Here is a 17169-nt window from a genome sequence, read left to right as displayed (position 1 = left end):
GTGGTCGGAAACCAAAAATACATGGCTCTTCAGCTGTCTATCTATGAATCCTTATGGGAAAAAAAAATATCAGTGTAATTTTAATTTTACAGCTGATCAAATCATTATAAAACAGGTAAAGTGACTAAGTCGATCTCTCTCTTTTGTATGTTGTAGTGCTGTATTTATACCATAGTCTGGTTGTGTTTGCTTTGTTTTCATTATTGTGATCTCCTGATTGCAACAGAGTGATGGCATTTCATGATGTTCAGGCTTATAATCTTAAAATATGAGCAAAAATTATCTGTTTTGTCATCACTTCAGACATTACGCTAGAGAATCATTCAAATACTACCTCTAAGTGTCTAGTGACTTTGGTGAATTAGTAACAGTTTGTGCTGTTCTGACGTCAGCTGCAGATGTGAATGAATGGTGGAAGAAAGTAGTCCCTCATACAAAAGGATTTTGACTCTCTCTGTTTGATTTTCTTTTTTATACACACGATTATGCAGTTGAATTGTTGTATAAATGCAATATCTCACTCGTAGCAGTGCAATATGGCTGTATATCATCACTGGTGGGACACTAAGGCATTCAGCCTGCGGCCTAAGCCAACACACGCCTTCCACCAGTGCCGATATCCAGCCATTTCAGACTGTTACTCGTGTAATAATGCTCATATATACCAATAGCTCTTTAAAAATTGCAAAAAAAAAAATCAGAAATGGCTCTGTTGAAAAAAGGTTCCCGATGCCGGACTTAGAGGACTTTCATGAGAACAAGGAAAAATGGTGTTTGAGGCTCACCGTATTAATCAGCTGTGCTTATCCAGATTTTCATTAAATGTGCAAACACCATTTCTGCATTTTGTCAAATTAGTTCTGCTCTTGTATTTGCACAAAATGTCTTCAGGTCGCTTATTTATTCATTTCAGAAATTTGGAAGCATAGTAGGGCTGATCTTTTTTACAATGGTAGTGACATGATTATGTTGCGTTGGCAGGTGTGTTTCTGCGTGTGTGTGTGTGTGTGTGTGTGTGTGTGTCTGTCTCTCTCTCTCTCCCTCTTTCCATCTGCAGGCCCCGCCTTAATCACGCAGACCACGTGCCCTGGGATTGGATGAGCTAATCCAGTGCGTCCTTTAATTTGTTGGCGTGTTGTTTTGAGTTGATGTGATGCAGTTATTCCTGTTGCTAAGTTGTTATCGTTGATTGTGTTTCCAGTGTTGTTGTATAAGTTTTGACTGTTATATGCCCGTCCTATTATTTTGTTTTTGGTTTCTTGATATTGTAAATATATTGTACATGATAAGAAGCAGTAGGGGTGGACGCCACGCTTTTCACCTGTTTTTGTTCTTAGTCAGGGTGGCAGGTGTAGATTTTGTATTTTTATTTCTGTTATTTGATCAGGTGTAGTTAGTTTCATTTGGGTGTTTAGTTAGTGTGTATTTTTGTTTATTATTTTTCTGTGGGTTCACTCTGAGGTAGTTGACTTTCCCTTTTTTTTGGTGATAAAAAAAAGACAAAAAAAAAAGACAAATAAAGAGACCCTGCTCAAAAAGGGTCATTAAAAGGGAGTTATTTGTCCGCCTTGACCCTAGACCAGGGTCCTAACAATTATATGATGATGATCTACAGATTATCTATAAAAAGCTGCATAACATGAGACAAACTTAAAGATGATATAATTTTTATGAAGGAAAATTCCTTTAGATTTGGACCCCTTGCAATTCTCAGCTATAGCTATACAGTGAGGTGTACATTTTTATCATCAATATTGTGCGCAAAACGTGGGCATAACAGGTGTTATTACTGTATAATCTGTAGAACAAAGTGTTCCCTCTAATGTTAGTCTGCATAACCATAACAACCAGTAATCTTTTGACATCTGAGTGATTATCACATGCATCCACTTCTTGTATGGTTTTTGGTATTATTTACACATTTTATTCATATGACGAGTAAAAACAAAGTAAATCAGGATCATTCTCTGTATTTCAATTTAGAAATATTACCGTGTGTCTTGAGATTGAATGCAGTTGTGTAGGTGGGTCCTGAAATGAAAAGGTTCGGGAACCCCTGAGCTAATGGAGCGACACAGACCTGCGCAAACATTTGAAGGATGAAAGGCAAACCTGGGAACACAAAGTTCTGAGGTATTTTTTTTACACAGTATGTTGCACATGCAGCTCGTTTTCAGTAGCAAAAGGGACCTCACATCTTTAATACAGTGATGCTGGACCCCTACATAGTGGACTGCCTTGTAAGCAACATTACTGACATGGAAAAAGTTGCTGTGACATGGCCCTTTCTGAATGTTTGATAGAGAAAGTTTCAAGAAGCCTTGAAAAGAGAAACTGAATCGATCCAGGATTCTTTCACTCCGTTAGAACCCTCCAAAATGAATGAAGAGCCAGCTTGTAAGACACTGGCTCTTTCAGCACAGAAAATTAAATGATTAAATAATCATAACAGTGATTTGTATTACTATATTGATACTGAAGTATGTTAAATATTTAACATCTCATATTGTTGCTGCTTATTTCCATCAAAGAAAGATCAGAGGAAACAAAAAAGGCGCTGAATGTGGAAAATCTAGCAGTGCCCTTGTCTACTATGTTTGCAGTCTGCTGCCAACAGAAGATATTACTTTTTTAAGGTCGTTAACACTTGGATATAAATTATTAACATAACCAACTTAATTCATTGAAGCAAGAGAGCTTAGGCCATTAATGAAAATGACTTCAAACTAAATCTAAGGACAAACTTGTGACATGCCATCTTAAACAAAATGACACCAGAAATAAAGTTGGTCTGGAATTAACGTAATGGATAAAGTTTGCTTTGGCTGCAAACAACTTTGTACATCACTGTGTGGTGATGTAATATGTGGGTGTGGCTATGAAACCCCATTTGCTTTGACCAAACGCGGCAACATCCCGCTCTCCCTCGTGAAGCTAATACGGAAGTAACTGAAACTGCAATAGGTTGTTTTCTGTTGAAACTGCAGTAGGTTGTTTGGTTCTGGAGACGCGCAAAATTCAGATGGAGGGCAGGAAGTATTAAAAAAAAAAAAAAAAAAAAAACAATGGGACACAGAGGAAAGTCTGCATTTTTGCGATTTATGCAATATTTCAAAGGAGATACAAATAGAAAATAACCACATATATTGGGCAGGATCCTTATCTCACGAAGAGGGCCAGGTTTCTACTGAACTAAAATATATTTGCCTGTAATCGAGGAGAGTCAAACTGTATAATTACATCACAAATACTACTGTTTGGAAGCATACTATAGATAATTACTTAAATTAAACTGTCGTGATTATATTGTTGCTGTGGAACAACACAACTGTAGTAATAAACAAATTATTCAAAGTTTTCCATGCTATAATTATACACAATGCACCACAATTTACACTAACGTTACAGCATGTATTACTGTTTATTAGTTAAGTATTCTGTAGCCAGTGTTGCCATTTATTTCCAGTGAAAAGTAGCTTAAGCCTGCCCGAAAAGTAGCTAAATTTTGCCAGATGTCACACACGTAAATTTGCATATGACACGTCATCACGTAGTATCGGTCAAGCGCAAGCACGTAATGTCTCGACTCTCTGAGGCGCCGTGCAAGCTAGTGCATATTTGACATGTTTGTAAGTTAAAGCTAGCATGGCAGCAGTGTGATTGTAGTATTGTTTAGCTATGAATAATACTGTAGTGGATTTAAAGTGCATTTCCTGTCGCTAAGATAAAATTGGACTACAAACAATAGTATGCCTGCTAAAAAACAAAACAATACAAAAAACACAGCTTAAATCAGCCTAAGCTTTTTGGCTGGTTTTAGCTGGTCGACCAGCCTGGTTTTAGAGGAGCTTTGGCCATTTCCAGCCTGGTCTTAGCTGGTCAGGCTGGAAAATGACCAGTCTTTTTGAAAACATCCGAGGCTCAGACACACTCGCAGTTCAAAACTAGATTAAAGACCAATCTTTTTAGTAAAGCATACACTCACTGCATCACATAGCGGTATGATACATGAATGTGCTCCACACAGGTTTCTGCATTTAGTTTATATACACTATGAACAGCAGCTACGCTAATTATTCTCTTTATTCCCACCTGGGGAAACTCATCTCGAGGCCCTCAGACTATGCAGTGCCACTAATTCGATCCAAGACCAACTATGAGATGATCCCAAGGTTTCCATAATCCTGGACCAGGCCATTTACTGAGCAGCTGCTGTGGTGGTCATGGAGGAGTGGAGAGCATGAGACTGAGTCCTGTGATGCTCCAGGGACAGACAAGTCTTTGCTGACAGCCAGCATTCTTCAGCCTCCAGCGACTAGACTGCAGCTCTACACAAGACGTTTGGCCAGAGGAGAAATGGTCATGCCCAACTGAGCCTGGTTTCTCTCTAGGTTTTTTTTAATTCTTCACTTTCGCCAATTGGTGAAGTTTTTTCCTCTCCGCTGTCGCCACTGGCTTGCATGGTTCGGGATCTGTAGAGCTGCAAATCGTTGGATTTGCTCTTCAGTGTTTGGACTCTCAGCAGTGAATATTAAACCACACTGAACTGAGCTAAACTGAAGTGAACTTAAACTCTGCAAACTGAACTGACACTGATTCAATTCACTATAATCTTCTATGTGAAGCTGCTTTGGCACAATCTACAATGTAAAAGCGCTATACAAATAAAGGTGAATTGAATTGAAAACCAGCTTGACCAGCCTAGGTTGGTTTAAGCTGTTTTTTTTTTTTCCAGTAGGAATTAGCTAACGCTAACATTACATTGTTACTGTATCCCTAAGCTAAATTTGCTAATATTACTAAAGCGAATTGAAAATTGCAGTTGATTTGTTGTGACGGTATTTTTATAATAAATCAACGTTCTCTTGACTTCCCATTTTAGAACTTAAAGCTCTCCGCAGTGCATTCTGGGACTGTTCCTTCACATTATGCCATCGATAGTGCTGTCGTCTACCTTTTGTTTTCACATTGAGAGAGCACATCTAAAACTACGTCTTGTCAACAAGCTAAAAGTGTTTTTCCTATTACAGTTTAATCGACAGCTCAGATGCATCTTTTCAATAACCTCTGAGAACACACAATTGCTCTTCCTTTGTTAGAAGTGACACGAAAATCTTTACATACCAAAGATGCTCCTCAAGTCGATAACCTGCTGTGGAAAAACATAAGCAAGCAATGCACTGCTGGACAGTGTGTTTAAATAAGAGTGCGCTGTTATCTGTGATTAAGGCAAGACACTGCAGGCAAAAACACTGGATATTAATGCACTCAGTTTTCATCCCTTTAGCTCTTCTTTTCTAGTTTGATGTAAAGCAGGCATACAATACACACTCAGGTCTGTCACACTTATCAAATTTAATGACAACACAAATATTTAAATATCATTCATTCATTTTCTTTCAGCCTAGGCTTCATTTCAGGGGTTGCCACAGTGGAATGAACCGCCAACAATTCCAGCACGTTTTATGCAGTGGATGCCATTCCAGCTGCAACCCAGTATTGGGTAACACGTATGTGTTTGGACTGTGGGGGAAACCGGAGTTCACAGAGAAAACTCACACCAACACAGCGAGAACATGCAAACTCCACACAGAAATGCCAACTGAACCAGCTAGGACTCAAACCAGCGACCTTTTTTTACTTTTAAACCAATTTCAGAATTTTAGAATTAGAATAATTTCAAATTGGAGAATATAAAAATTAAACTAAGCCTCATTTGCATGTTTACAAAGTGGCTATGTATGGTGACTACAGGTGTTTTACCCTATTTGCCTGCAGTGTTTTCCTCTTTAAGGTATAATTCACCCCCAAAAAAGTCCTCACTATTTACTTTTTCCTCAACTTGTTACAAACCTTTGAGGGTTTTTTTTAAAATCTGATATTCTGAAAAAAAGCTTAAAACCTGTAACCATTGAGTTTCATAGTAGGAAAAAGAGATACTACTGGAGTTAATGGTTACAGGTTTCCACATTCTTCAAAACATCTTGCGTTTTAAAAAAGGTAAACAAAACAATACAAAAAATACTTAAAACCTGTAAACTACTAACTCTCATAAAAGAAAACAACAACAACAAATACATTAAGAGTTTTCGGTTACAGACTTCCAACATTCTTCAAAATATCTTGTTCAACAGAAGATAAAACAAAAACAAAACGGCAACAAATAAAGCTGAAAACCTGTAAGTATTGACTTCCATAGTAAAGAAATAACATAAGAGTCAATGGTTAAAGGTTTCAACATTCTTCAAAATACCTTTTCTGTTAAACAAAAGATAAAGAAACAAAATAACTTGTAACCACTGACTCTCATCGAGAAAAATAAACCCTGTAAGAGTTGACGGTTACAGATTTCCAACATTCTCAAAGTTATTCAACAAAAGATAAAGGGGAACAAAAAAATAGTTGAAAACCTGCAATCACTGATTTACATAGTAGGAAAATGGAAATACTGTAGGAGTCAATGGTTACAGGATTCAACATTCTTCAAAATATCTTCTTTTGTGTTCAACAAAAGATAAAACAAACAAACAAAAAAAGCTTTAAACCTGAAACCATTGACTTCCATAGAAAAATCTTTTTTATAGAAGTTAATGGTTACTGGTTTCAACATTATTCAAAATATCTTCTTTTGTTTAAAAAAAGATAAACAAACAAAACAGCTGAAAACCTGTAACCACTGATTTCTAGAGGAAAAAACAAATACTATAGGAGTCAATGCTTGCAGGTTTCAACATTCTTCAAAATATCATTTGTGTTCAACAAAAGATAAATAAACAAAAACAACAACAAAAAAGCTTTAAAAAGGTAACTATTGACTTACATAGAAGAAAAGGCATACTATATGAGTCAAGGGTTACAGGTTTCCAACATTCAAAATCTCTTCTGTTCAAAATAAAAATAAAAAAAAACCTGTAACCATTGACTTTCATAGTAGAAAAAAAAGAAATACGATAGTTACAGTTGTCAACATTCTTCAACGTATTTTCTTTTGTGTTCATGGAAGAAAAACAAATACTATAGGAGTCAATGGTTACAGGTTTCAACGTTCTTCAAAATATCTTCACTTTAACAACAAAAAAATAAGAAAACCTGTAACCATTGACTTTCATAGTAGAAACAAAAATACTAGTTAGAGTTGTCAAAATTCTTCAAAGTATTTTCTTGTGTTCATGGAAGGAAAAAAAAATACTATAGCAGTTAATGGTTACAGGTTTCAACATTCTTCAAAATATCTTCTTTTGTGTTCAACAAAAGATAAGCAAAAAAAGGCTGAAAACCTGTAACCATTGACTTCCATAGTAGAAAAAAAACAAATACTATAGGTGTCAATGGGTACAGGTTTCAACATTCTTCAAAATATCTTCTTTTGTGTTCAACAAAAGCAAAAAAAGGCTGAAAACCTGTAACCATTGACTTCCATAGTAGAAAAAAAAACAAATACTATAGGAGTCAATGGTTACAGGTTTCAACATTCTTCAAAATATCTTCTTTTGTGTTCAACAAACGATAAACAACCAAAAAAAAAGCCAAAAACCTGTAACCACTGAAATCCACAGAAGAAAGATAAACAAATAATTTAGGAGTCAATAGTCACAGGTTTCCAACATTCTTCAAAACATATCATGTGTTCAACAAAACTCCTAAAAGTGAAACAAGAAACAGTAATATGACAGAATTTTAGCTTTGGGTGAACTGTCCCTTTAAAACCAACACCCAGAGACACCCAGTGAACAAACCCAGTGTGAAAGCAAGTCTTAAAGCCAAAAGAATTACCAGTTTATTTGCAGCAGGTATTCCTGCGACTCTTCTGCTGCAACTCACATAATGAATAAACAACAAACACAGCAATGAGAGATGCATCATTTTATTGCGCACATTTAAAAAAACATAATAGTGCACAAGATCTCTCCTGGAGCTGATTATGATGGTGTGTTGCTGTTGAGTGATGGTGAAAGGCTGTGGAGTTGCTCATATTTCAGCTCTCGCTCTCTCGCTCTCTTCAGCTGCTGTTGCTCTGCAGAGCTTCTGCCATGAACAGTTTGCCAAGGTTCTGTGAGGTGAACTCCTTAATGTTCTGACAGTAGTTGTTGATTTGTCCTTGTGAAGAGAAGCAGAAGGAAACAAATAAATTATATACAACAAGACCGAGCCGTATTGATTATTCAGATGGAATGACTATTTGCACTGGGGAGTAAAACTCGCACAGGCCACATTGAACTGCTACTTGAAGCTATGGTCAGAGAAGAGAGACAAAACTAGTTGAGAGTTTTTGGTCATGGACATGGCCGTAAGCAATATTTCTCCATCAGAAATACCTGGTTTGGGTCAAAAGACTGGCTTGTGATATATAAATGAGCTGTTTTATGTTGTAAGTAAAGGAGACGTGAGGGTTTTTTAATTAGCCTTGTGAATTCTGCTTGTTTGATATGTCAAGGTAATGGTGTGTAATTGGCTAACGGATGAGGCTTTACTGTTATTGTGTGAATGACTTATAAAGGTCTTGGTGCATCAGCTGGAAGACACTGAAAACTGTAAACAAATCAATCAAGTTGTGTTGTGAGAGTTTCAAGATCCTAAGCAAAATGAACAACTAATACTATGAATAATAAAGAGCTCTATTGAGAATTACTCATTTAGTTTAATGTACTTACATAATTCTTGTTACAGATGTGTACTTTCTTAGTGTTGTTACAATGTCCTGTTACACATTTGTACACATACTATTCTCAGTGGGTTGTTACATGTGTGCAGTTACACCAGTATTACACAATACTGTGTACCAGTGTGAACCATAGACTGTAAAATATATGGACGGAGTATCCGTGACGTCACCCATAGGTTTCTGAAGAGCGCAAAAGAAGCCACAAGTAGGCGCAGCCAACCGTCGCCATTTTGTTCGCACGTCATCGCACCCACGGAGGAGACCTAACAAGGGCAAAGAGGCGGAGAGTGGGCAGAGCTACAGACACCTGCTGGCACATTGCTTAGACCTGGCAGACACTTTACTTTGGGAGAAACGCTTAATACTTTATTACCTGCGACTCGTTCGTGTTCTGACCACATGTGCTTGGCTGTACACTATATCAATAAAGTGTTTAGACTTTTAAAAACACTGTAGTAATACAGTGAGCCACTAAACATTGCTCTTATGACGTTTTTCTACAGGAGGAAAATGCGAATTACTTCCAAACACTTCAAATATAGTGTGTGTGTTAGTAAATGCAGGACTATTGATAAAATCCAGCACAACACTGTATGACAACGCTTCATAGAGCCTACAGCTAATCAATCTGGCACATTCTGGAGTGCTTTACAGGTCTAAAGAAAAATATTAATGATAAATGATCTTAAATAAAACACACACATTTATAGAGATGGTATACAAGTATATAACTTTACTCACATGGGAAACGGAGGCCACGTGAACGGTTTGTGAGCACAATTAAATGCACACAGCATCCCATATCATCTGATAATTGTAAGAAATAAGTCCAAAAGGCAGCTGACTGTGTAAAGCCACATAAAACAACACAAAAATACGATGAATATGCCGAGATCAGTGGCTAATCTGCCGGATTCAGCTGAGGTGAAGTGACGGCAACCAGCGAGACCTAGCTGTCACTCAACTGGCCACGCCCTTAATTATGCAAACTTAAAATAACCTAAAATAAAGGAAATGGATGAGTTATAAAAAAATTCACCCCCCTCACAGCTGTCATGGAGGGTAATAATAGCTATATGAACCAAAATCGTTCTTTGTACCAGGCTGTAAACACCTTTTTTTCTGCTGTAAAGTTGGCCATTCTAACAGTGGGCTCAATTGCACTTTGCTCTATTATGGAGCCAGGACTAGCGGAATTTTGATGAATTGCAGTTTCAGTTACTTCCGTATTGGCCTCCCGAAAGAGAGCGGGAGGTTGCCGCTTGGTGTGAACATACACTGTAGTTACATACTACTTGCAGATCTAATTACCATGTACTATGGTTGTAGCGGATCACAGTTGATCCGTGATCCATATGGATCACAACTAACAGTTCGGAACGCACATGAACCGCGGATTAGTCAGTTTTTTTTTAACTTGTAGGTTAATCCAACATTTAAGACAATAGCAGAGAGATCGCCTCCAGAGTTACTCAAATGTAGCATTTTGGCTTCCCTGTAAAATATAATGATGGAAAAAGTTGTGGTGGGACCTAGTAAATGCTTTCTTAGGTTATTAAAGGTGTTTTCTGTCACTGTTTGTTTAGCCTGCGTTAATGCATTCAGTGTAAAGCTGCACAATTAAACAGTAAAAGATCGTGATCTCAGTTCAAACCCACGCTACATGAATGATAACTCATAATGTTGTGCATTGTAGCAGCACTGGTCTGCGTTTGATTGAGAGATTCATTTTTCAGTTCGTCACAAACATTTAAATAACACAGAAGTGCTGGGAGAACAGATTATAGTTCAGATATAAACACTGATGTTTATGGTAAAGATTAAAGTCACCGTTTAATGGAACTTGACGCTGGTGAATGTTTGACTCTGGTGAATTTTACATTGTGTAACCAACAGGTGGCGACAAACAACCATCAAAATGATGTCACTGAACTGAAAATGATACACCGATAATGAAACATGAAGGTTTATGTGTGAATTAATAAATCATTCATTGAAAATAAATATGATATGATATACAGGATTTCCATATTTAGCATTATTAGCAAAGATCATTTTTCCTACTGAATATTTTCCTTTTTTCAGCTGGTTCTTACATTTTATTTTATTAAAGATACAGGCTCTAAGTATCTCTACAGGCTCTGTTTGTTAAAACCAAAGGCTTTTGCAGTAATATTTTTGTATAAATGGAAAGCAAATGACATATGTTGTCTCCTTTTTTGCTGATCTGAAAAATGGTCCGATCTGCGACTCAAAAACCGTAGTGTGATCCGAACCGTGAGATCCGTTACACCACTACCATGTACCCAAGTTACCCAAGTTCACAAGTAGAAGTGACACTTCAAATAAGATAAAACCGAACAATTTCCTATAAAATATTGGCAAAAGATTTTAAATGTCTGTTGTTTTGGGATCAGAGAAAATGGTTAAATATTTCATAATTAGAATTGTGTTTGTTTTATTTTTTATTAGTTTATTTGCAAACAATCCTTTTCTCTGTTTAGATTTTTTTTATTTCTAATTATTTTAGTTGTTAGTTACTATCAGTTTCAGTTGTTGTAGCTAGTCTCAAACTCAGTTCCTGGAGGGCCGCAGCTCTGCACAGTTTTGCTCCAACCCTAATCAAACACAGCTGATCTAGTAGTCTCTAGCAGTCTTGAACACCTTGATTAGCTGCATCAGCTGTGTTTGATTAGAATTGGAGCAAAACTGCAGAGCTGCGGCCCTCCAGGAACTGAGTTTGAGGCCTATAATATCTGACTTCAACTGCACTATTAGTTCTGATTTAGTTTTAACCATTTACTTTTTCTAACAATAAAATGTTCCACGTTCCCATGTACAACATATTTACCATATATTTAAGATATTAAAAGTGTCAGTGTATTTTGGTCTTTAGCTACAAGTTTTTGTAATTTTTGTTAACTAATAAGTCATTTTAAAATTTTATTATGCAATCATTTAATTTGAAGTTTATTAAATTATACATCAAATATTAACGGTTCTATAGTTACAGGGTTCATACACATCTTTACTACTAAAATTCCATGACTTTCCCTGAACTTCAAAGTACATTTCCATGACAATGTTTCATGTACTGTCTACATATACATGATAAATAATAAGAAAAACAATGACGATCAAATTTATTACAGCGTATCATAGAACACGCAACAATCTATTTAGTTTAAATATGTTTTTATATCTTTGTAAAATTGATTTTGATAATGCTTAAACAGCACTAACAATGAGCGCAAGATTTTGGCCAAGGACAGAAAAGTAAAGACAACTAAACTATATTCAAGTTAGGGCTGCACAGTATCGTTTCAGCATGGATATCACAATGTGTGATCCACAATAGTCACATCGCAGGATATGCAATGCTGGGATTATAGTTTAATATAGAGTTTAATCATAATGGAGTAAAAGATTATCATCATCATGCATTTTTAAAGAGATAGTTCACCCAAAAATGACTTTCCATTTTCATTACACCCTTCACTTGTTTCAAACATTTATGAGTTTTCTTCTTTTTTTTAAATGAGCAGAATATATATAAATAAGAATATAATTGAATAACTCCTACAGTATTGAAACAAGTCAAGTGGGAGTAAATAGTGAGTACATTTTATTCTTTGAGTAAACTGTCCCTTTAAGGCCTGAGACTGTGTGAACATTTGAATATTTCAGTTTAAAACATCCGGCCACAAGGAAAACTTTTGTAACTTTAATAAGATTCAATAATATACAATGAAGACTATGCAGTGTTGATTATTCAATATCTGTACCCGAATAGGGTATACTTGAAAACTGTAATTCACTTTTAGCTTTACAATATTTTATCTATGCTTGTAATATATGTTTAATTGTAATTTTTATTATTCGAGATTCACTCCTCTACAAAATCCCCAAATCAATCCCAATAAACGTGATTAAATCATCTGGTGAAATTGTATTGACATCACAATATAATCACAGAAATACAAAATATGGTCATGTCAGATTTTTCCAATATTGCGCAGCCCTAATTCAAGTATACAGATATTTGTTAAACTAATTTCCATGACTTTTCCAAAACTTTTCCAGGCCTGGAAAATGCCATGTCAAAATTCCATGACTTTTCCGGGTTTTCAATGACTGCATGAACCCTGTAGTTAACAAGAAAACCCCTGCAATTTGAATGAACTGCCCAAATGAGACAGTAGGAAAAATATATAAGCTCTGAACCATCTAGCCCCTGACTACATTTTAAAATGGACAAAATGAAATTTAATTAAACTCCATTAATCACATTGGAAAAAATATATTGACAAGCTCAGCACTCAATCATCCTCTTTCAGAGCTGATGGCTGTCCCGATACGCGTTGGCGATCTCGACCAGGATAAGAACATGGTGTGGAGATTTAAGACCTGCAGTTATTCCCCATTCCCATTTAAACGGATCCATTCATTGCTGGATTGATCAATTCTTGGATCAATTCCTCCAGACAGAGGAGGGTAAATCTGTGTGTGAAAGCAGAGCAGCAGTACCTGCGATGAGGAGCGTGTCCATGCGTGGAGGAGCCTGAGGAGCTTTGAACATCTTACTGATGTCTTCTTCTGGCAGAGGAGGCTCTCCACGACTCTGCCGCTGCGCATTCTCCTGCTGACGCCTCTGCTGATACTGGACAAACAACAACAGAGGAGGATATCAGATGAGGAGACACAAATCAACTATACAGGCATTTTTTAATGGAGGGACCAGAGAAGGGCTATCAAAAATACTGGTTTCAAAAGGCATCCATCACTTTCCTCCATTTAATACTTTGAGTTTTACTTCTGTATAATAATGCTGAGCTATAAATTATGTATATGTACAGTCAAAATGACAAAGAAAAAGAAAAAACAAAGGGAAGGGAAAGACAGATACGACAAGAAAGAAAGGAGAAATGTGGAATAAGGAAAAGAAAAAGCAAAACAGAAAAGAAAAAAAAAGAAAATAGGAAAGGAGAAAATAAAAAGAAAGAAATGAGGAAAGAAAAAAAGAGAAGAGGACAAAAGCAGGAAAGGAAATAAAGAAAAGAAAGCTCCATATGTGAAATGAAAGAAAGCAAAAAGAAAACAAACAAAGACAAAAGAAAAAGCAAGAGAAAAAAGAAACAACAAATGCAAGAAAAATAATGCAAGAAAGGAGAAAAGAAACAAGAAAAACAGGAAAGAATGTAAAAAAGAAAAACGAAATAAAAAGCAAGGATAAAAGAAACAAGAGGAAATGAGAAAAGTAAATGAGAAAATAAACAAAGAAAAGGAGAAAAAAGAAACGAAAGAAAGGAGAAATGACATAAGTGCAAAAAAGAAACAAGACAAAAAACCAAAGGAGAAAATTAAGAGCAAAAAAAAGGAGAAAAAGAAAAACAAAAGAAAAAACAAAGGAGAAAAGAAACAACGAAATGAGATGAGGAACAAACACGAAAAAAGAACAAAAGGACGAAAGAAAAGAAGAGAAAGAAAGAAAAATAACGCAAAAAGAAAAGAAAAAGGAGAAAAGAAATGAATGAAAAACAAGAGGAAAGAACAAAAGACAAAACTAAAAAGCAAGAAAAGAAACAAGAGGAAAGGAGAAAATAAGAAACGAAAGAAGAAAAAGGAAAAGAAAGAAGAAAAGGAGAGGAAAGAATGAAAGGAGGAAAGAAAAGAAATGAGAAAAGGAAAGAAAAAACGAAAGGTGAAAGGAGAGGAAAGAAACAAGAAGGATAGAAGGAAAGAAAAGAAATGAGAACAAAAACTAAAGTTAAAACAAAACACAAAAATGATAAAAGGAATCACATAATAAAAAACAAAGAGAAGAAAAAGAGTCAATAAAATAAAGCAGAAAGACAAAAGGCAAAAAAGTCATCAAAGTGAAAGACTATTAACAGAAAAATCTAAATAAGGTCATTAAAAAGAAAAGCAAATGACGAATACAAAAGCATCATGAGTACAAACCCTGTAGAAGAAAATAAGCAAGTAAATAAACTGGAAGAAAAGTTCAACATTACAAGACAGAAAAAGGCCAAAAGAAAAATCCAACAACGAACACATTTGTATAAATAAAACTGAAGAAAACCCCCAAAAGCCATCAAAGCCCCCTGTGATTCACACCGTAACACTAGAATTAATAAAGCACAGAAAGTGTGATCTTCCACCCACTCCAATCCACACTGTAGACAATCCAGCAGCAGAGTTTAGGACTCCAGAGCAAACCTAAAGACAGGATGATCTGACATTTCTGAAACAGCACAGCTTGACAAGTCCAACATTAGACCTAGATTTGTCAAACACCCCCAAACTCTCTTTCTTTCAAGGTGCACTAGATCAGCTGAGATGAATGACAAGAGAAATTCATATATACTGGTGAAGTCAGACTTATTAGACCCCCTGTATATATTGTTTTTCTAATTTCTGTTTAACGGAGAAAAGATGAACACATTTACAAACATAATAGTTTTAATAACTCATTTATCTTTGCCATGATGACAGTACATAATACATACAGCTTAAAGTGACATTTAAAGGCTTAACTAGGTTAGTTAGGCAGGTTAGGGTAATTAAGCAAGTCTTTGTATAACGATGGTTTGTTCTGTAGACTATCAGAAAAAATATAGCTTAAAGGAGCTAATAATATTGACCTTAAAATGATTATAAAAGTATTAAAAACTGCTTTTATTCTAGCAGAAATAAAACAAATAAGACTTTCTCTAGAAGAAAAAATATTATAGGAAATACTGTGAAAAATTCCTCTGTTAAACGTCACTTGGGAAATATCTTGAAAAGAAAGAAAAACTCACAGGAGGGCGAATCATTTTGACTTCAACTGTACATGTCTTCAGCATATTTTAGACATCTCTGCTGAGCAGATGTTGAAAATATTAATAAGTTCTAAAGCATGCATTGTTTTTTTCCAGAATTGTTTTGTTATACAAATAACATTTACAATAAAATATTCCATTTGAAAGGTCTCACATTGTCCAACAGCAACATTACAGAATAGTGTAGAGCTGTAGTGTATATTTGATTCAACATTAAATTTCCCTGGTAATTAGGCTGCATTTACACTGCAGATCTTGATGCTCAATTCTGATTGTGACTGTATTCGATTATTTTGATGACCGGCCTACATTTTTTAAAAGTGGCTTGTATTCGATTGTCGGCATTTACACAGCACACGGCAGAGGCGCAATGACCAGGAAAATTAAAAGAGCAGGCGCTGACTGAGCTGATAATAAAAGAGCAGCCTTTTCTCCATCATTTAATCTGTTCACATGGTTTCTTTTTTACACTTTTCTTTAACAGGTTGTTTTACTATAGTTTATCACAGAAAAGTTCTCATTTGTCCATCTTTTAATTGATGTTTTTTTTAAACCAGTAGGGATTTTAATGTGTCCATGGCCTGATTTATGCACGTTTTGTATGCATTAGTTTTATATTAGTTTATATGGTTTACGTGGCGGACATTGTGCTTTCACTCTCTCGTTAACATTCCTAAATATTTGTGCTACATGACAGTATAATAGCTTTTTTTGTCCTATTATTTAAGATTTAAGGATTGGGACTCTGAAGTCTGTTCTGAAATGAAAGTGTCAGTTGACGTCATTCGTTATGGTTTTAATGATGCGTTGCATTCGCATTGATGGGTGAAAATCCGATCTACCTGCTTACTTTGCAGATATAGAAGGGCACAGATCTGATTGATATCACACATTTCCACATGAAGGTCTTAGTTACTTTTATAACAATGTAATTTAGTTACTAATGCAGTTACTTTGTCACTAGTAACTATATTTCCCTTGTTTTTTTTAAACGTGTTTTTAAAGTAACGTGCCCAACACTGGCCCTAGATTTGTCAAGCTCACCCAAATTCTTTCTTTCAAGGTGCAGTAGATCAGCTTTTAGTATTTGGCTTTTTACAAAAATTATTAAAAAATAAAAAAACGATGAGAGAAATTCATATACACATTTTTTAAGCATTATTTATTTTTTAGACATTTCCTGGACAGATGTGGTAAGTTCTAAAACATGTTTTACTGCTCCAGAATTTAGAACTAGAATAGAAATGATAATATTTACAATAAAATATTTCACTTGACAGAGGTTTCACATTGCCCAACAGCAACATTTCAGTGGAGAGTTTAGTCTCCATTTGATTCAACATACATTTTGTATGTTTTTGGACATTTAAAAAAGCAAAACAATATTTACTGTTTTGCTTTGTTAATAATAATAGCCACATCCATTTTACTCTGCAGCCCAAGACCGGTTACTCACTGAAGCTAAGCAGGCCTGAGCCTGGTCAGTAACTGGATGGGAGACCACATGGTTAAACTAGGTTGTGAAGTGGTGTTAATGAGACCAGCAGGGGACGCTTAACATGTGGTCTGTGTGAGTCCTAATGCCCCAGTATAGTGAAGGGGACACTATACTATCAGTGAGCGCTGTCTTTCGGATGAGACGTTAAACTGAGGTCTTGACTCTCTGTGGTCATTAAAAATCCT

General features: G+C 35.7%; 1 protein-coding gene across 1 annotated transcript in view; it reads right to left on the bottom strand.

Annotated features, from left to right (window-relative positions):
- Nucleotides 1–7848: 7848 nt before the first annotated feature.
- The window catches only part of eif3ha (eukaryotic translation initiation factor 3, subunit H, a), a 135753-nt gene continuing 126432 nt past the window's right edge, over nucleotides 7849–17169 (bottom strand). The window contains exons 7-8 of the mRNA XM_056475787.1: nucleotides 13190–13322; nucleotides 7849–8097 (exon numbers count right to left, since the gene is read on the bottom strand). Coding sequence (XP_056331762.1) covers nucleotides 8000–8097; nucleotides 13190–13322 — 231 coding nt within the window. The 3' untranslated portion in view covers nucleotides 7849–7999. The remainder of the gene's footprint in view (nucleotides 8098–13189; nucleotides 13323–17169) is intronic.

The sequence above is a fragment of the Danio aesculapii genome, chromosome 16 (assembly GCF_903798145.1).
Source record: "Danio aesculapii chromosome 16, fDanAes4.1, whole genome shotgun sequence".
NCBI classification, from domain to species: Eukaryota; Metazoa; Chordata; class Actinopteri; order Cypriniformes; family Danionidae; genus Danio; species Danio aesculapii.
The sequence above is the reverse complement of the archived record's forward strand: the minus strand, read 5'-3'. Positions and strand labels throughout refer to the sequence as shown.